The sequence below is a fragment of the Pimephales promelas genome, chromosome 25 (genome assembly GCF_988280905.1).
Source record: "Pimephales promelas chromosome 25, fPimPro1.hap1.1, whole genome shotgun sequence".
NCBI lineage: Eukaryota > Metazoa > Chordata > Actinopteri > Cypriniformes > Leuciscidae > Pimephales > Pimephales promelas.
The window spans coordinates 5,478,026-5,499,776 of record NC_142793.1 but is presented as its reverse complement, the minus strand read 5'-3'; the positions used below and the strand labels follow the sequence as shown (position 1 = coordinate 5,499,776).

The 21,751-nt window shown below is 38.9% G+C and overlaps 1 protein-coding gene and 2 long non-coding RNA genes across 3 annotated transcripts in view; 2 read left to right on the top strand and 1 right to left on the bottom strand.

Moving 5' to 3' along the window:
- The window catches only part of spire2 (spire-type actin nucleation factor 2), a 96,868-nt gene extending 75,897 nt beyond the window's left edge, over positions 1 to 20,971 (top strand). Inside the window, exons 10-15 of the mRNA XM_039656759.2 lie at positions 5,920 to 6,032; positions 7,275 to 7,412; positions 7,512 to 7,579; positions 7,707 to 7,734; positions 8,726 to 8,817; positions 20,078 to 20,971. Coding sequence (XP_039512693.2) covers positions 5,920 to 6,032; positions 7,275 to 7,412; positions 7,512 to 7,579; positions 7,707 to 7,734; positions 8,726 to 8,817; positions 20,078 to 20,294 — 656 coding nt within the window. The 3' untranslated portion in view covers positions 20,295 to 20,971. The remainder of the gene's footprint in view (positions 1 to 5,919; positions 6,033 to 7,274; positions 7,413 to 7,511; positions 7,580 to 7,706; positions 7,735 to 8,725; positions 8,818 to 20,077) is intronic.
- LOC120479349 (uncharacterized) lies at positions 16,622 to 17,710 on the top strand. The gene is made up of 2 exons (XR_005622903.2): positions 16,622 to 17,093; positions 17,223 to 17,710. It is a non-coding gene; the product is annotated as an uncharacterized LOC120479349 (long non-coding RNA).
- Positions 17,688 to 19,229, bottom strand: LOC148964979 (uncharacterized). Its single transcript, XR_016150630.1, has 2 exons — positions 18,736 to 19,229; positions 17,688 to 17,876 (listed from the first exon to the last, which is right to left on the bottom strand). It is a non-coding gene; the product is annotated as an uncharacterized LOC148964979 (long non-coding RNA).
- Positions 20,972 to 21,751: the final 780 nt, after the last annotated feature.

The window sequence follows — 21,751 nt, the reverse complement described above, 5'->3', positions numbered from 1 at the left end:
TTTATTTGACATGGACATACAATTACATTGGACGAGCCATATGCATTTGTTTTTTAGTGATTATAGCATACATGCTAATTTTCAACACCTGTCCACGGAAGGCTTTTGAAAATAAAATAAAATACAGTTACAAGGGGAAGAAAAAAAAAGAAGAAGAAATAAATAAATAAATAAGTAAACAAAAAATAAAAACAGCAAGTATCAGAATCAGAAAGTATTAGTAATAGACTATACATGTGAGCACTGTTGTTTAGTTTTCAGCCATTGTTTCAGTCCTCTGTTAAAAGCATTTCCATCTGTCACTAGTTTTAAATTAGTGGGCAAAGCATTCCAGAGTTTTGGCCCCTTTACAGAGAAAGCAGACTGACCAAAAGAGGTCTTACACTTTGGAACTAGACAGTCACCTCTGACAGTGGCCCTTGTGTTCGCCCTCTGAGAACTTTGCCGTCTGCTTACTAATTCAGAGAACATTGGTGAAACATGATTATTTAAACATTTATAGACCAATTTGATATAATTAAAATCAATAAAACTGTCAAAGCCCATAAGCTGATGCTTTGTTAAAACATCACAATGATGCCACTTCATAGGTTTCCGGTCCATAATTTTTATTGTCTGTTTGTAGATGGAGAAAATAGGTTTTAGTTTGGATGGGGATGCTTGTGACCATGATGTAATGCAATATGATAAATGTGAGAATATCATCGCATGCATGTAGAGTTTTGCAGTGTGACAAGACAGATCTCTTCTTATAAATCGAAAACAGTTTATATTTGGTTTGACCTTTTTACATATGTACTTAACATGATTGTCAAATTTTAAATTGTTATCTAGAATTATCCCAAGGTACTTGACTTCGTTAACTACTTCTATTACTTCTTTTTTTATCTGAACCTCAAATATATCACTTAAAGGCCTATTTCGTATGGAGAAACACATAGAGACTGTTTTCTTAACATTAAAGGATAAATGGGATGACTCAAGCCATTTAGAAATATTAATTAATGCTTTTGTCAGGTGTTCACCTGCCAGACTAGATGTTTTAGCGGAAACATGGACCACAGTGTCATCCGCATAGATCTGACAGTTTATGCCTGGACAGCATTTTGGTAGGTCATTTATATACATGGTAAACAACAATGGGGCAAGTACAGACCCTTGCGGTACTCCCATATTATTGGCTTGCATAGTTGACCTCACCCCATTTACCCTAACACATTGCTGTCTTCCGCTCAGATACGACCTAAACCACTGCAAAGATTCAGAAGACATTTTAAAAAGATTTAATTTTTGTAATAAAATAGTGTGATTGACAGTGTCAAAGGCCTTTTTTAGGTCCAGGAACACTGCTCCGACAACATTTCCTTTGTCCAGTGATTCCTTAATTTTGTCGAGTAAATGAAATAGCAGAGGCTGGCCGCATCTTCTCAGTGTTCCCCCTTTGAATAGACCTCAAGCTTAACCTGAGTACATCCGCTCCGCCAAGAGACTTAATGCTTGCCAGGCCTGCTGGGCATTATTTTTTGGTCGTTTTGATTTTTCGACCTCTTTTAGGCCAGGTTCCAAGAACGATAAGCCCGATGCCCTCTCGCGGCTGTTCGACTCCACAGAGGCAGCTTCGACCAAGGAGGTTATTCTACCCCAGCACTGTGTGGTCGGAGCTGCTGTCTGGGGAGTTGAGCAGGCGGTGAGGAGGGCTCTCTCACGCACGGTCAGACCCCCTCGTGCTCCGTTAGGGACGTTATTTGTTCCCAAGACCATTCGTTCGTCCGTCCTCCAGTGGGGTCACGCCTCTAAGTTAGTCGCCCTATTCTGGTGTTAAGGGTACGTTAGCCACCATTCGTCTGAGATTTTGGTGGCCCACTAGAGAACGTGACATACGTCGATTTGTAGCTTCTTGTCCTGTCTGTGCCCAAACTTAGTCAAGCAATACCCCGCCTTCGGGTCTCCTCAGACCACTTCCCATTCCGTCTCGCCCTTGGTCGCACAAAGGTTTGGATTTTGTTACCGGTCTTCCGTCATCGGCCGGTAACACTGTTATTCTTACTGTAGTCGACCGTTTTTCTAAGGCTGATTGTGGTATCACGTATTTAAGATTCATGGTCTTCCTTCGGACATTGTTTCTGACAGAGGGCCCCAATTCGCCTCTCATGGAGGGAGGGAGGGAGGGAGTTCTGCCGACTGATTGGGGCGTCAGGATTCTATTCCCAGACCAATGGACAAGCCGAACGGACCAATCAGATACTCGGACGTATGTTGCGCAGCTTAACTTCTCAGAGTCCAGCATCCTGGCGCGACCAGGATGCCTGGTCCGAATATGCCCATAACTCGCTTCCTTCGTCCGCCACTGGGTTATCTCCGTTTGAGAGTTGTCTCGGTTACCAACCGCCACTTTTCGCTTCCCAAGAGGCTGAGACTTCCGTGCCATTCGTTCAGGCTTTTATTCAGAGGTGCAAGCGTACTTGGAGGAGAGTGAGATCTGCGTTATGTCATTCTAGGGCGCGCACTCGTAGAGCTGCTAATCGTACCTGACAGGTACTGTTTGTAGATGGTTGGAAATTGAAATCCATGGCCATGTGAATGTCAAAACTATATTGGCATATTACTCACCAATTAGTTATGTCATAACATAATGACACCTGCAAATCATTAGCTAATGATTAATTAAAGGAGACAATTTGAAGTTGAAATACATGGTTAATTGTGGTAATTAACATTAATTTACACTATTAGTTAATACAATATGTTAATAGGAATTAATACATTATGACACATTTAATTAATAACAATTCATTACGTAATCTATTAATCATATAGAATCTTTATTAGTTGCTGATGCAGTAATAATTAATGAATGGTTTAGTTCTTCATGAGTCATACATTAACACATGATTAGTAGTTAAGCATGAATTAATTAATGCATATATTTGTGCACTCATATTGTAAAGTGTTACCAAGCAAATGGATCGCTGCAATTCACAGAAACATCTAGTCTCCAGGCTGCGAAACGTGGATTTGCAGTTATCATTTTGTGTCAATTTTGAATTAATATTTTGAATTTTGGTAATATGGTGAAATCCTATCCTATATATTATTATTACTATATATATATATATATATATATATATATATATATATATATATATATATATTGTATTGACAACTCTTCAATTAAATATTTACCATCTCATATTCTGCATAATTGGATATTTTTAAATAAACACTGACCAAAATGCATCGAAAATCAGGGTCATATAAATGTCAGGAAACACGATTCCAGCTGAAATGGGGACAAAATGAGGTTCCGTCCTATATTCTTTCTCGTTTGAGAAGCCTCTCGACTCGGATAAGGCCTATAAGTCACAATAGGGAAGAAACAACAATCACACATGTTTCATGCATTTAAACCTGGATAGGATAATGTTAACATTCAAATATTTTAACATTCAAATATTGACACACATAAGGTTTAAAAAAACGTTGACGAGAAGGCCTGGCCATAAAGTTATTTTCGAGACTTGACGTTCAAAAGTTTTAAGGCGAGACACTACAGGTGAATAGGGTAATTTTTTTAACTAGCAGATATCAACATGAAACTTTCCCAGTTGATTACCTACATTAAGATGAGAAAAAAAATATATTACAAGTTTTGTGTAATCTAATGTTTAAATATGCAAATAAGGCATTATCTACTTAAATATGCACTAATTTGCATATATTAAAAAAATGAGATCTGAGTGTTGGATAAAGCCAGGTTCAAACTTCTTTTTTCATTATTAGATGAGCACAAAATACAGAGGGATTTATGGATATCTACTTTTGTTATCCTGTAAATCAGAATATACTGTCAGTAGCCTTAAAAAAAAGATTTTCGCCATGTTTTTTTTAAAATAAAATGTTATTTAAATTAGGCTAGGAATAATATATTTACAGATCCCTCAGTAAATGTCTTCATAATATAACTAGGTACAAGACTGGAAGTTATGTGTATATATGGTGCTACTGAAGTGAAGATTTCGGACTTGAAGTATGAGAGAAAAGTCATTTTGAGAAAACTGGCCTTGAAGATTTAGCATCAGCCAATGAGATTGCGCATTTAGAGTTAAATCCCCCTTTTGCTTTCACGATTGGTTGCTGATAAAAAGGAAATGACCATATTTGGATCCGACAGCATTGTACAGGAGAAAGAGCGATTTCTAACTGTGTGTGATGACAGGGTGCAGATCGCAATCGCTGAGCAGCAGGATGATTTATAACGACAACTTTTGAGGAATTTATGAGAAATCTACAGACGCACACAGACAAAATGTAGAAAAATAAAGACCTAAATGTGTATTTCGGACTTTTTTTCACCACAAGTCTGAAAGACGTCATGTTATTGAAGACAAATATCCCAAAATATCAAAATTGACCAGTAAAAAAAAAAACAATGTTTTTGCCTGCCGTGTCTCACCTTAAGTAGTTTTACCGGACCAATTAAATTGGGATTACTCCATGAAATTCGCTGCAGTCTCGCTATCCCCTGCCCTTTTGATGAAGAGACCCTGAAGTCACTGTGTGGATTGGGCCAAATTACCATCACCCCGTTGACACTTCTATACTGGCAAGAATTCATCAGGTGTCTTAGCGTCCATACTCGATCCAGGACACAGCCAGACCCAGAGCCCGAACACCACCTTCTACTGAGGAAGATTTGTGTGAGCCCCCCCGCAGACGGAGAGCTACCGCCCGCTGCGACGCATCAGCCAGAGCCCAAGGAGAAGAGGACAACGCTGACCCTTGCCCCGGAAGTGGAGCTCCACAGGGAATGTGATCAGGGGTGTGAGCCCGCGACATCAGCAGATGAGGAAGTAATGACAGCAAAAAATGATAGACTGGCTGATAGACTTCAATCAGGATGAATTGACTCCCATCCTATCCCCCCTTCATCGCTTTTTCTGGACAGCACTAAGGACTGAATGAACTATGATCTCCTTATCCTTACCATGGTTCTGTCCCTGTGACGCCGAGCCGCAGGTTGTGCATCCCCCTGCAGCGCGAGTGCGAAAGGATCCTGTGGCTCCGCCTCTGTCCTTAAACTCTTTGCTCCATCTCGGCCTTCACAGTGGCCTCCCACCTTCGGCTCCACCGGAGACCTTCGTCCTGCTGGCTCCCCCTTGGGCAGATGCCACTCTACTTCCATCACAGACTTACAGGCCATGCGCTGCGCTCGGTCCCTCCACCCCTGCGGCTGCAGCGGGTTCCTCCTTCCCCTCGGCAATCGCCTCTGTCCTCCGTCACTCCGGCTCCACCTCAGCCCTCGTGTACTGTGTCTCCGCCTTCAAAGTTCGTCATCACCTTGGTCTCCAGTGCCAGATGGATCAGCATGAGAGGACGCATATATAAAGGCACTGAGTCGACTCACATTCCTTGACAGTTTTTCAGCATCTCTCCACCACCCCGATACCTCACTCTCGGCTTGTTCCTTCAACAGCCAGGAATACGGGGGGAGTACTCTGGGTTCGGGCCAAATACCAAGCCCGGAGCCTTCTCCTCGGACAGCACGCCAAATATGCATACCAGCTATTCTATCTGACTTATTTGTAAGTGTGAACTCGTGAAGTTCTGTTGATTGATCCAGTATTATTGTAAACATGCTGTCTTGCATGTTGGCTTTTACTGAAATAAACCTTGTATTAAATTCTCATGTTCATCTTCTTTTGGATTGAGCGTTACAGTTGCCTCCAATAGATGTTTAAAGAGTTAGTTCACCCAAAAATGAAAATTCAGTCATTAATTACTCACCCTCATGTCGTTTCAAAGCCGTAAGACCTTCATTCATCTTTGGAACACAAATTAAAAATTATTTGATGAAATCCGATGGCTCAGGGGCACGCGTTAGCGAGAACACCAACACTACTTTTTTCTTTTTTTCTCCAGCCTCATTTCCTGTGTTGGATAGGATGCCCCAGTCCTGTCACTCCTTTAGCTCAGATGACGGAGGTGAAGGAAGTGCTGCAGCGTCTCACGGGCTCTCGAGACGTCAGTGGATGGTCAGTGCTATTGCTTTTTTCCCCCAGTTCTTAAATTAAAGGGGACATATCATGCAAAATCCACTTTTTTAGCCCTTAAATGCATTTTGTTGTATATTTGGAGTGTTTATAAGTACAGAAAAGATGAAATTATTCTCTTCAGGTGCTTCATTTACATCTTTATATTCTGTTTTGGTCATATTTTTCAACCTGTTCAGATTTTTCTGTTCTCTATTGCGTTTTTTGTACAATTACGTCACAGTATTTGCAGCGGAACTGCCAAATAAGGACACGACTACCGGTCTAACACTTCGAGCAATCCGCCATTATTATTTCTCGCTCCGATTTTGTAGTCCAAGCTCAATGATGCAGAAGTTACGAGAGGGCAAGTCAAAATGTTCGGTTGTTGGATAAAGAAGGTTTTGCCGATCGACTTCGTCTGAATGAGGGGTAAATTCCTTCTATTATTTAGCTGCTGTGTTTTCTGATGCTTTTCTAAACGTAAGTTATTATATCATTATCACTACAGAATTTTAGTGGTAAGATTAGACCGTAGTCATTTATCTTGTCAGTGTGCTTGTTTTAACAAGAGAAATACCGGTAGTCGACTTTCACTAATAGCACAACATAGTAACTTACATACCACTGCATCCATATGGAGACGTTGTTCTGCAGGTTCGTCATCGTCTTTTTCAAATCGCTCGCTCTGGCTCGAATATGTAACGTTAAGGCTTGATGGACAAGTCTTCCGTTGTTGACATTTTGTTAACGTGTGAACAAAAATGTTCTTTGAAGCTAGTAATCGTATATCTCTAATCAAACTACAATAACGGCCGAACGCGGGGAGTTGAACCGACCATGAACTCAGCAACCTGGAGAGCGGGCGGGAAAAGACGCAACTACTTTTTATTTAAAGGGGCCGCTTTGAAACGACTTGCTCACAGAAGCACATCAGAAAAGGGGTAGAATAGGGGCCTGTGGAGCTATAATAATGAGGAATTCAGACCCAAGCATTGCAGTTATGCTTTATATAGACCACAAATATATGATTTATAAGTAAAAATGAATGATTTAAAAGCATGATATGTACCCTTTAAGTGGGCACCATCTGTAACATGCTGTCGATTACCACAGAATTGAACTTTAAACTAACATATTTAGCTAAATTTTCCTTATGGTGATCTATTGTAAGTGGACTACATTATTGTAAAATTGTTACAGACTGAAGGATCTGAGTCTTCTTCTTTATCTCCTCCCACACAGGAGGAATTCTGTCATCCAGTCGACAGTCTGGCCTTAACAGTGGATGAGGTCATCAACGTGCGCCGGATACTTGTCAAGGCTGAGATGGAGAAATACATGCAGAACAAAGAGCTTTTTAATAATCTGAAGAAGGGCAAGGTGTGAATGTCTGTATGATTCATGGATAATTTGAGTAACACAAGTCCAACAGCCCAATGAAAACCAATGTGTCTTTGTTCTGTTCATCTGGTTTCTTAGATATGTTGCTGTTGTCGAGTAAAGTTTCCACTGTTTTCATGGCCGTCCAGGTGTCTCCTGTGTAAAAGGTCTCCGTTTAATTTTCATAAATATTTAAATAGATATTATATATCATAGATAATAACTGGAACAAGCAATATTATCATGGTCTGATTCCCTGTTTTGAACATTCACTTGTGATTCTTTCTCTTTTAGGTCTGTCTGCAACTGTTGTAGTGCAAAGGTACTAACTAGGCTATTTATTTAATAAACCTCATTTAGCTCTATAGTAGCACATGTGTCAAACTCCGCTGCTGTAGGGCTGCTGTCTTAACTTCAGCCAGCTCCAAAACACCTGCCTAGACTTAATCTCAAAGACCTTGATTAGCTGGTTCACGTGTTTATGGGCTGGAGCTGAACTCTGCAGGACAGTAGGCGAATCCCAAACAGCATTTTTGCACCCTTCAAGGGCATTTCGGGAAGGGCCACCATTTATAAGAGGGTTCTGAAAGAAAGTGAACAACCGAATCCCTTCATGAAGGGCCTTCCACAAGTCTGTTAGCGGAGGGAACATGAGATGGTCACTTTAAGGAAGTAATTTAATCGTTTATGGTCATGTGACCCAGGGTGACCTTGTGATTCATTTTAAATCTAGTTGGAGTTAACGTAGAAACAGAATAATTCAATTATATGTGATAAATTACACACATTTTTGTCATGCATTTCATATTAAGTTAAAAAAGTTTCCTAGGTAAGAAATGTGTTTAATGCTTTATGTTTACTGCTTAACTTATAAGGAGCTAGGAGCAAATCAGGAACACACACATAAAAGCATAGTTTAAAAACTTCATTATAAATTTATATTTATCTGTATCATATTAACAGCAAAAATAAGACATTCCTGTTGTTGAACAACCTTGGCCATCCGCATATCATAAGTAGTTCTCGCCAAATGATCCTTGGTTCCCTTGGCCGATTTTGACCATGAACTACATAGGATCAATAGTATACTAAACTAATAGCATGACATTGCATTTTCCAGTGGACGACAGTGAGAAAACCCTGTGGCCTACAAATTTCAGAAACAGTACAATCTTTACTGGCCTGAAATCATATTTTCATATTTATAGTATTTTTTAGTTATCTATATCTGTTTATTTAACATTTTCTGTACCCAGTGAAGCTAGGTTATCAAACTCCATGAGCGATTTTGCTTTAATTTGTCCTTTTAACAGATGAAGATTCCCTACAAAAAGATGGCACACATTCCAGTGTACACTGTGGGATTTCACAGCAGTGCGAGGAGTCACAAGAGTGATGTCTATAAGTGAGTAAATATATACCATGTCTAAGTTAAAGGATTACAGCCACATTCCACTCTGGGAACAGTCCGTGCTCACGTCCTAAAAGAAATGTTAACTCTGCTTGTTTGTCATTCTCCCCACAGTTTAAAACACCAAAGAGGCCTATAGGCTACTTCCATATATTACTGTAGTCAGGACTTGTCCAGTAAGCAGTTGATGTGGGTTAAAATCAGTTTAACAATCAATACATATTAGCCTATTGTCAAATTGACAAAATTTTGCATAAGTAGGAGACTTTATGTCGATAGCATTCTGACTTAAGGGGGGGGGGGGTTACTGCTTTTTTTCTTTGCATGTTTAGTTTCTGGAGCGTCTCAATTGATTCACAAAACTACCTAACGGCCCGGATTCTCACAACTCTGCGTGTGTTTCGCGCTGGATGACGGCCTTGCTGAGCGGTGCAGGTTCAAAGAAGTAACGTTAGAAGAAGAGAAATGTTTTCATTTCATTTCATTTTAAACCACAAACTACTGAGTATGTTTTGGACATTATTTAACCGTGTCAAAGACGAACAAAATTTTTAGAATAACAAATTTCTTTCTCCAAGTTTTAGGGGTGCTGAGCTCCTTTTTAGGGGTGCTGAAGCACCCCTAAAAAGGGGCTAGCCTCACCCATGTCTAGAGGTCAAGAGTGTTATCAGGTGTAGTTAGATGTAAAGTGGGCAGCTAGTCAAGAAATGTGAAGAAATAAAATTTGCTAGACAAAAATATTTTTAAATGTTCAAAACACTTCTGTCACAACACGGGTCACCAACATGGATTTAACTTTTAAAAAGTGTTTTTTAAAACAAACTCACAACTGTGTATTAGTGTATGTGTACCAAGAGAAGGAGTGTATTTGAATATGTGCCGTTTGGAGCATTCCAGTGATATCACAAAATTACACGTATTCAAATACACTGTTGTGTACATTGATGCATTAAAAAAAAGTGCAAACTGTCTGAATGTAAAGGCCAGTGTTTTGCAGCGGCCCTGACTGGTAAAGGATTATTTCAATATTTAAAGTCATTTACCATCACTTGTGACGTAATGATAAGTACTACAAAAATTGTATTTTGTCCTGTCCCTTTATTTCTTAAAAATAAATAAATAAATACAATATGTAGTGAGGCACTTAACTGTGTTAACATGATTTTATTCTGAAAAAAAGTGGCTTGCTAACCTTTTTTTTGTTAAGTTACATCAGATGTTATAACTTCATTGTAACATTGGATATAATTGGATATATTGTTGCAACTTTTGTCTAGTCAAGTCCCCTTTATATCTATAGCACTTTATAAAATTGATTGTTTCAAAGCAGCTTTACAGTGATAAAAAGGAAAATGATGCATTTTGGCGGTTGTTCAGCTGAAGACAGTTCAGTGTCGATTCAGTTCGATTGTAAAGATCATCAATTATTAAATTAGTTTATTTAATCTATAAAGCAGCTCTGCACAAAATGATGTCATCCTCCAGTTCAATTCTCATACAACAGCGTCAGTACAGTCAATAATATTGTTTAATATTAAAAGGGTGGTAAAATTCGATTTTCACAAATAAATCTCTGATGACCCCAGAGTGTGTGTGTGAAGTTTTAGCACAAAATACCCCACAGATATTTTTATATAGCATGTTTAATTTGTCACTTTTTGAGGGTTTGCAAAAACGTACCGTTTTGTGCCTGGCCCTTTAAATGCAAATTAGCTGCTGCAGAGGGCGGGGTTTCAAGAGCTTGCATGTGTTAGCAGCAAGCGGCAACATTCTAATCTGCAGTGTTGGGAGTAGTTAACTACAAGTAGCGACGCTACTAACTTAACTACATTTTTCAGTAGCTTGGCAGTAGCTCAGTTGCTTTTTAAACAGTGTAGGTTTTCCAGTAGCTTACTACTTTTTTCAGCAAGTAGCGGTGTAGCGTGAGCAAAAGCTACATTGCGTTGTCGAGCCTGCGCGAATCAGCACGATGCAAGGATATTCTTCTTCTTGTTAGATAGATTACAAACTAATTTTTTGCCATTACCGCCACCTGTTGTTTAATCACGCATCTTGCGGCTAACGGTTCACTGACGTATAGAAGTGGGTTGACACACCCATATTATGATTAGACAAGATGTGACGGCAGATTTGGAGGATGGAGAAACAACTAACGCTAATTACCCATGGCCTTATTTGTCCAAGTTCAATCGGTATTTTTGAGAAAATGTTCTACATGCAATTTACATTTATATTTTGTTCTTGCAATGTTGTAGGCTATTTGTTGCAATTTTGCACTTTTGATTTTTGATATTTGAGTGATGTGTGTAATAAACAACTCTTTGAAATCATAATTGTATTGCATTATTTTAAACACTAAATATTTTACTTAAAACATTCCTCAGACACTTATTCAGTTATTTATAATATACGTTGTTCAAAAAGCAAAATTAGTTTCAATGTAGCTAGCTACTTTTTGATAGTAACTTGTAGTGTAGCTAGCTACTTTTCTAAACGGTAGGGGTGTGCAAAAAAATCGATTCACATTTGAATCGCGATTCAATCTTTACCGATTCAGAATCGATTCATAGAATTCCAAAAATCGATTCATAGGCTATATTTTTTAATGGCGTGCAGGGGCGGAGTGGCAATCGGGTAAGTCGGGACTTTTACCGGTGGTCCGGTAGTGTTTCTATGGTTTCGAGGCTGCGAGGGCCGGTCTGATAAATAGTCATTGCAAGTTCTTGCCGCCCGCTGGTCAAACTGTGCAGCCACTCTGCTCAACCCGTAAATAAATGCATCGATCCGCTGATCTGTTTGAGTTCTGTAGATCTTTTGCCAAGCGTGTCAGAGGTGACGGGTTCTAAACCGCACTCGTATAGTTTTTTCTCTCTCTCATCAAAACCGAATATGTTCATCACGTTTGTGTGCATTTTATTTTGTGATTTCACCGGAGTCTCCACACAACGGCGATAGATTGAAGCGCGCGTCCGAGAGAAGACTGCGTGAGCCACAGAGAACACTGTATCCATGACACTGATTGCAGCGGACACGAGCGCTCAGCTTGATTTCAAAAACAACAGGTCTTATTTAATAGCGAACTAAATGAATGCTCGGCTAGTTAACTGGAGATACCCGCAAATTACGCGCCTATGAACGACTTCACTGGATGTAAACAAATCAATCTAGACTAACCATAGATGTTACCAGTAGCGGTGGCTTTTTTTAAATCTATTTAAAATATTTTCGCAAGGGTTCTATGAAATTAGTATATATTTTTAGGAAGTTCAATGTGCCCAGTCGAGTTCACATTTCAACAGTCAACCTGGTAGCTGAAGTAGGCCACATTTAGACCACATTTAGCACATTTAAATGACCACATTTAGCATAATTGTTTAACCACATTTAGCATAATTGCCACATTTAGCATAATTGTTTAAACCACATTTAGCATAATTGTTTGTTTGATCTGACTATAGCACTTTAAAGCTAAATGTAAAAGCTTTTTATTTAAGTTTTATGGTAACACTTTACAATAAGGTTCGTTAGTTAACATTAGTTAACTACATTAGTTAATATGAACTAATAATGAATAGCACATATACAGCATTTGTTAATCTTTGTTAATGTTATTTTCAACATTTACTAATACTTGATTAAAATCTTGTTAACATTAGTTAATGCACCCTGAACTAACATGAACAAACAATGAACAGCTGTATTTTCATGAACTAACATTAACAAAGATGAACAAATGCAGTAACAAATGTATTGCTCATGGTTAGTGCATGTTAGTAAATACATTAACTAATGTTAAATAATTAACCTTATTGTAAAGTGTTACCAGTTTTATTTTAAACTTGAATTAAATGTATTTAAAAGCTGGCCAAAGCTTGGCACTTCGCACTTTTTAGTTGCAAAAGTTTTTATTTTTGTATGAAGACATATAAAGTAATATCAAACTTTTCTTTTAAATTATGTCTACTGCAATCAATCACATAGGAAAAAGTAAACTACATTTATGTAGACCTGCGAATCGTTTTTTGAATCGAGAATCGTTTTTGAATCGAAAATCGATTTTGAATCGAATCTCGAGACAAAAAATCGGTATCGAATCGAATCGTGACATTTTCTGAATCGTGCACCCCTACTAAACGGGTAGCTTGACTGTAGTTCAACTACTTTAACTTACGAGTAGCTTGTAGCTTGTCAAACTACAGTTTCAGAGTAGCTTACCCAACACTGCTAATCTGAAAGATGAAGCCTACCTGGAAGTGCAAAAAACTGCAATACATCTCAAATCCGCTAGAGGCCGGTCCCAACAGGGAGCAAATATCCATGGATGTCATGTTAAAATATCCGTTTTCACAGCATAAATTCATATGTTTACAGTTTGGTCCCATGGACTTTTATTGTAATCTTCAATATGTTCCGCGTGCCTGACAATTGTGAGGGGGGTGATTTTTTTTCTAACTCGTTAGTTTAGATCATATTTAGATATAAAATGTTTGACAAATAAGGGCGGTTAACTTTGATTGACAGCTGATAACGGGCGGGTGGGATTACGAGTGGGATTTGATGTCTCGTCAATTTTTCATTGATGTCTCTTTATACTTTCTGAAACTTTAGTATTTTGCATTTCCCAAGATTTCCCAGTATGGCGCCGCCCATACCCCCCCATAACCAGCCTCAAACCCGTTCTTCAGAGAGTCTATTGGTGACGTCACAGACGCTTTGTCCATATTTTTTACAGTCTACGGTTAGCAGCTGCGATTCCCTCACTAAGACACACTAAAATGACAGAAACTGTTCTCCCTTTAATGTTACAACAGAGTCAGTCAAAGACGGAAAGACTCAAGAAGAAGTAGGGTTGGGTATCGTTTGAATTTGAACGATTCTGATTCCGATTCCTTGTTTCGATTCCGGTTCCTAACGATTCTCAATTCCGTTTCTTTTAAGAGGCAGGGTCAAAAAAGTTTAGCTAACCTTGCTAACCAACGGTCTTGCTGAAGGAAATACTCCTTCTGTCACAAATACTCATTTTGTCACAAATTTTGCATTTTGCCGGGATTTCGTTATTTTTAGAAAAGTGAAGCCACACTTTGGACTGCCGACGTAAGCTACTCATGTTCGACCAGCGCGGTTATGCCAACACTTCCGGTAGACGCTTCTTCGTTGGTGTTGTTCAGCGGTTTCTTCTTCCGCTCGGCGGACTGTGAATATCGAAACTAGGAATCGAACTTTTGAACGATTCCGGGAAAAACGATAAGTTAGTCCCGGTTCCAATCGATACTCGATTCTCGATACCCAACCCTAAGAAGAAGTGACAACATGTAGAATACTACAGAACGTCTCTGAATGGTTAGTTGATGAATTTATGTTGCTGATGTGGAGCAGAGACTATTTATATAGAGACTTGCCACTTCCTTGATCCTAAATACAACTATATAGGAAACCTGTAAAACCAAAGATGGCGGTTGTATGCACATGCCCTGCCCCTCCCACTGGAAAGCCAATCGTCTGCTTTTAACAGTCAAGCCGGGAAACATTTAAGCCTATCGTCTGGTTCCACCGACACATGCGCACAGTTGAGGTTTGCGACAGAGGAAAATATGTTACTGTTTTAAAATGTGGCAGATTTGATATGTGTTAGTTGTGTAAATATCAGACATCCCAAGTCTCCTGGAAGTTCCGGGAGTCTCCCGCAGATTGATAGCGGCTCCCTGATGACCGCAAATTAGTTCAAATCTCCCGGAATCTAGAGCGAGCGAGCAAGAGCGTGCGCAACAGAGAGCGAGAGAATCTCAAGGGGCGCATGCACAGTAAACGTATACCCTGTGGGGAAAACGGCATTTTAAACCTTATTTTGGGGCAAAGTCATCAAACTTTTTCAGCGATTTTTATCATATTTTATTACTGTTTCTATACAAGCAGTTTTTATGTCCCGGTGACCAGTGAAAGTGACTCTCTGCCCATTCATTTAGATAGGAGCCTGGTCTTGTTAGTCCGAAACAGCTGCCCGGAGGCGATGCCAAGATGGCGGCCGAGTGGCATGACTTGCCTAAAAGGACTTTGTGTGGAGTTAACTATCTTCAATTAGGATATTCTGTCATGTAATCTATAAATCGCTCATATAGGAATTGGTGTGAGACTTTGTAGTGCATGTGAAAATATGGATGCTAAATTTTGAGCTGATTCACAAATGTACTCTTATACAACCATTCTTCCTCTTCTCAACATGGACTGCGTGTTCCCGGGGGCGGGGTTTATGCAGATTTTAGGGTTGGTGACGTCACTAACCCGGGAGGAATGTCGTGTAGTCCCTACCAGCAGTTTGTTGTAGTCCCTCTCTTTAAAAGCAAATATCTTCCTTTACTTTGAACTTTGAGTGTTGTAACTTTGATAATGTTGTTTATGCTCAAACAGCAACATTACACACTAACTAAAGTTGGAAAAGGGAAATCATACTTTACCATCCCTTTAATGTAATGCCTAATTAGTTACCCTAACATGACCAACACGACGACACAGCTCGAATAATACACAAGTTTAATCATGAATGAATGTAAGTTTTTTTAGATACACTGTAAAAAAAAAAGTGTTAAATTTACGGTAAAATACATTCAGCTGTGGTTGCCAGAAATTTACCGTATAAAAGACGGTAGCAAGAATTTACGGTAATAAGGTTTTACAGGCTTAAAGGACAAGTTCGGTATTTTACAATTAAAGCCCTGTTCTAAGATCGTTTCTGATTAAATAGAATGGTTAGGATTGTTGTTTAGACAAATGCTGCTGTCACGAGAATTTTCGGTTTTTGTGTTAGCGAAGCTATAGCCTATGCACGCATAAATTGTCATTTAGATAGGAGCCTGGTGGCTCCTACTGGGGCGGCAGTGGCTCAGTGGTTCATGTGGGTTGTCTACGAACCGAAAGGTTGGTGGTTCAATCCTCGGTTCCACCTGACCAAGTGTCGAGGTGTCCGTGAGCAAGACACCTAACCCCAGCTGCTCCCGACGAGCTGGCTGGCGCCTTGCATGGCTGACACCGCCGTCGGTGTATGAATGTGTGTGTGAATGGGTGAATGTGAGGCAAATGTAAAGCGCTTTGGTGGCCATTAGGTCTATGAAGGCGCTATATAAATGCAGTCCATTTACCATTTACCATTTACCATAAATTCCGCATTTGACGTAAGGATGCTCGTCCATTTTCCGGTTGTGGAGATTAAAGTGGAGGAAAACCGAGGAAAACGGGATTATGGCAGAGTCTTCAAAATTTACTGTCCTCCAGTCTTTGAAATGAAACGTACATACTTTTAGATGTAATTTTATATATAGTTATATTTATTTAATATAATTTTAAAAAGAAGCATAAACACAACGAGGGGTGTCTGTTTTATCTGTTTTTGTGACTAACGTTTCTTTAGTATATGGAGTATAAAATTCAATATAAATTCTCGGTATTGCATTGGACTCTACGATCGGCGGAAGTTATCGAGCATCCCTAATGCTTCACCGGAAATACCGCCGTGCATAGAGCCCATAGGTGCACTGGAACAATCATTCATAAAAACGCATAAAACTTTAGTTTACAAAGATGTGAAACTCACCGAGTGGTCTGGGCTGTTCACTGATGTGCTTACACAAAAATCGCTGCAAAAGATGCCTTCCAACAGGTTTTATCGTAGTTTTTGTACAACTCTATTGACTTGTATTGTATGTTCTGTGATGTCCGTTATTACTCCGCCGCCTGGAAACGGAAATGGGCCCGTTTGTATTCTTTCTGTAGTTTATGCAGTCGCGTGCATAGGTTGCGTGTATAGACAAGTTTCCTGAGTGAAATAGGCGGGCCGCCATTAGCCCCTCACTCTGCCAACGACTTCCGGTTGTATCTGCCAAGCACTTCCGCTTAGCGAGTTAGCGTCTTGTTTTTTTTGGTTAGCGTGCAGAAAAAGTAAACTATGGATGGTGTTACACGTCGACACGGCTTTGGGACATATTGTGCTGTTCGTGGTTGTAACAACTCGTGGCGATTGCTGAATGTTTGGTCGGAAGGAGAATGAATCAACCATACAAGACGCCAATGTGGATGTGCTCCCCCGTATACGTTGTATGAGAAACCAAAAACAAATGTTTAATCATTATCTCGGAAGTGGCTAGCGGCTTTGAAGGTGAAGAATCCGCTCAAAAGACTGTTTGTTTGTTCTTATCACTTCATTGGTTCTTTAGTTGGGATATACGAGCAAACCTCCCCAGCAAAACAGAACAGAAACACAAGTGACACGCAATCGGATGGTAAGTGTATCTTGATATTTTATGGTTAGCAAAAGTTTGCAGCATAAGTTCGACTGTTGATATGTGTCTCTGTCCTGTGTCAGTGGGGTATATACGTGACATTTATAGTTTATGCTGTTTGTCTTTTAGAAGTGTGCATCGAGCCGAAGTTTAAAGATGCTGCAACACAATGGGAGGACCTAACAAAAACTGACCACAGCTATGCGGCAAAGTTGGACCATATGAACAAATCGACGCAGGCTCTGGGTCAGACTGTGGCTGATATGCTCCTGGATGATGATGCCTCACGGCTGTACACAGGACTGCGTCTATAATATTTTTTTACTTTAGTGAAAACGATGTTGCCATTCGTTTTCGCAACAAGTATTCCTGTTCCCATAGTGAAACTGAACCTTGTAGGGGATGTGGCAAAGCACTTTAAAGTGTCTAAAGGTGTAGCAAGTAAGGTGATTGCTCACTTTAAATGTATTGTTATTGTACCCTTTCTGGTGTTATGATTATTGATAAGCCAAAACAGAGTTTTAACTAAGAAAAACGTGTGTGAGTGCTATTCTTTTTCTTGCATTGTAAATATTGACACATGACAATAAACAATTTGTTTTTTGAGAAGAAATAAATTAATTTTTATTAATCCTTTTCCATAACAAATGGACAATTTGAGTAGATTATTTCTGCTGTGTCTTCGGATAGACACATCTCTGATTTTTTTGCTGCCCAGTATTGCTTTTTGTCCCGGCATTCAGCAATTCTGCACATCAGTCTTCCCTTGACAGCATTTTCTACCTGCAGACAGATAAAATAAAATGGTTTTCAAATAATGGTTAATGGTTTTTAAAATAATGGGTTGAGCATCACAGCACAATTGACTTCTTTTAGAAACAACATTTTGTAAATCAAAATAACAAGGGTATGATGAAGGTAGAGCGTTTTTGTTAGGCTACTTTTCAAATCAATTAATGATCTGGGCCTGCAGCCATCAACATCAATGTTTTACAAATGTTTAACATCAATTGTATGTTTAATACAATTAAATATTAAATAAATAGATAACATTTAATAAAGTGATAAGTGAGTAATATAAAAATGAGTAAAAGCAAATAATATAGATAATAAAATAAATCAGTTTGATAAAAATAAATAAAATAAACAAAAGCCAGAAAGGGTTTGTTGCAAATTTGCCCATTTCATAGGCGGATTACACAGTTTTCTTTTTTTTTTTTTTGTTGGTCTGTTTAAAAGAATCGTTCCTAGTGTTTGTTTTATTTTGGTTTGTGATTGGTTCACACACCAACCGCATTATATATCATTACATAGGCTGAAGTAACATTTCTCTGTTTTGCGGTAAAATGCTATAAATTTGCAATCAAATATCATTCGCGGAAGTCAACACAGTCTACTCATTATTACGCATATGAATGTCAGCTTTTTCATAGAAAAAAAGTAAGTTAATACCTTTATGCATTCTGAAGCTATTAATAGATATGTAAGGGGTGCGCGATCTGCGTCAGTCGACTTAAGGGTTAAAGCATGCTTTTCGTGCAGGCAGGCTAGAGGATAACTTTTTACTCTTCGTGTTCTGTTATAGATAAACACACTGATACATACAAACATCTTAATACAAGCATATAATGGGCTAACGTACCTTCCAAAGCACAACGGCTGCATGGGTACAGGAACGTCCAGATCCGGCGAATCGGCGATACAGGTACACATCTCCCGTCTTGGTAACCAAAACCCAGGCGTTAGGCGCTGAATTGTTAACGGACTGGCTTGATTGAACATCGGCCTTTAGGTAAATTAAACTGTCCAAGTGTAAAAGTACACAGCCCACTTTGACGGAATGGAGGTACTGAAACGCCTCTGAGCCGTTCAGGTTATTAAATGCATTCCCGTCCACCGCCATGGAATCAATAAAATAAGAAAAGATCTTAGATGTTGTGATGCTGGGCCATATCGACATGTTGTCCGCCCATAATGTTACCTTACTCGGATTCGGAATGGTCAAAACACCATTTTTAAACAAGATTTTCGGTCGAATGTTGCCATTCCAAAGCCGTGTTTACACCACTACTCAGCCTGCGCCGGATGTTCTTGGCAGAAACAGGAAGTAAACCGGAAGTGCCCGGGAAACTTGTCTATACAAGTGGTTTGCTTGCATTTGGCAAAGGTGCATTATCGCCACCAACTGGGCTGGATTCTTTTTTTTTTTCTTTTCTGGATTCTCAACGGAAGAATGTCCGGCTGTGAGGCGTTCGGAAAAATAGGTCTACAGTTTTAGAACGAATGGAAAAACACCTGTTGGAAAGCATCTTTTGAGGCGATTTTTGTGTGAGCATATCAGTGAACACCCCGGACCACTCGGTGAGTTTCATGTCTTTGTAAATAGCTTACAGATGAAAGTGTTACCAGATACTTTCCAATGATCTTCACTTTATAATACGAATCCAAATAATTAGTAATTCCCACAGAAGTATCTAGTAACACTTTCATCTGTGAGCTATTACTTACTAATTCTTTAATAAGAGTTTCTTTTAGTTTAACAGTAGTTAGATTGTTAATTAACTTTTTCAGTATCTGGGAAGTATTAAAAAAATAGTATTGATTAGTTAACAGTGAACTACCACTTTCATCTGTGCGCTATTACTTACTAGTTCGTTAATCAGAGTTTCTTGTTAGTTAAGATAGTTACTAGATTGTTAATATTGTGTTACTCATTGGTTCTTGTGTAGTTATTAATTAACGAAGGAACCGTATTCTAAAGTGTTACCAAATAAAGTGTTACCATGGCCGACTTTTATTTTCTGTGATGCTGTTTTTAAACAATCTACTTTTATAAAGCACTGCAATGTGAATTGTGATTGAGCTTGAATTGTATTAAACAGAATCCATTGTCATATTTTTTTGCTTTGTGACTGGAGATCTGTCATTATACAGAATATGTGTCATTATTTCATGTGTGTGTGTGTGTGTGTGTGTGTCCACAGGTCTCTGTGTTCTCTCTCCAGACACTCAGTCGAGGAGGAGTTTCCACACCTGTACGCTGCCGGCTGCAACCTGAGAGATGTGTGCTCAGACTGTACCAAGTTTGTGGCTGATGTCATTTCCTCCAGTCGCAGAAGCTTGGACTTCATCAACAACACACCAAAACGAAATAAACGGACAACCTCGACGTATACACAACCACATCACAGCCATGTGTGAGTGTATCAACAGATGTCTGAATCGAAGCCTCTTCACAGACTCCCTCAGAAATATTCTGCGTGTTAGACGATGTGAATCATTTCTGCCTGATCACCCCTCCTGCACTGTGTACATCTGCCCACAATACTGTCTGTGTAGATTGAGCGAGGCAATGCTTCACCCCATTTAGAAACAAATGGTGCAATTTCCTTTCACTGGGCTGGTACCCTTTATAATATATATGTACACTTTTGGTACCTTTGAGGTACTAAGATGCACTCTTCAAGAACAACGGTGTACCTTTTGAAAGGGTAGCGCCCCAGTGACAGCTTTTGTACCTTTTTCTGAGAGTTTTATGGTAAAAAAGACAATCCCTTTGCTTGATTTTTAGCTTGAAAATGATTATAACTGATCCAGGACTGTCCATGCTTAGCAGACATCCTCATGCAGGACATCAGTAAATGCATATTTCTAATAGCAAATGTATTTTTATGCTATGGGACTGGATCTATTTAGCACCCGAGTGTTATGTAATTACCTTGGGACTGGTTTGTGAAAGTGAAGGTCAGAATGAGGCAGATAATAGTGTCTTATTCTCAGAGGAATAAAGTGGCCTTTCGATCCGCAGCTCGAGCTCATGTCTAACACACTCTTATTTTGTAAGGTCTGCAAGTCTGCAATAAAATCAATGCCACAAATCTGCTGCTCTCTCCAATGTGCTTTTTTCCGATTTATTGCATTTATTCAAGATTTATTAATTGGTGGCCTTCTTTGCACACAGTGATGAAAAGGATTTACCATTTATGTAAATAAATGAACAATCTGTACATGAAAGCTGCCGCCATTTAGAGTATGAATAACACTTTAAAGCAAATGAGAACAGTCAATATTATTTAGAGCTGACACGTATGTGTTATGTTGACCAGTAGATTTACCAAACATTTAACTTTAACACAACAATGCTTAGTTTCCTTCAGTCACAGATAAAAATAGATTTTATGAATGGGACCATGCTTGGCCAAACAAAATCTTACTTGAAAGCTCACAGTTTTAAAGTAAAATGTGTTCTGGAAAATATATATTTCATATGCAATGTGCAGTTTTCATCCCAATAAATGTACATTTAAAAAAAAAAAAAAAAACTTTTTTCAAGTTCACATTTCAAACCTTTTTTTCACTTCAGCAATAATCTGCCAAGTATCTTCTTTAAAAAGAGATCGAACTTAATAAACACCAAAGCATTCAAGATTTATGACAGTTTAAGTTTTCAAGTCCATGCTTAAAAAGTGAATAATGGATTATAACTACTGCATAAATATAATTTAGTACCATGAAGTCCCTTAAAATTACAAAATATTCAATAAAAATCATTATCGAACTAAAATATAGTACAATCATTTCATTGATATGCAAAAAAAAAAAAATGAAAAAATGTACATCCAAAATATGTTATTTGTTTATACATTGGGTTCTGGCAC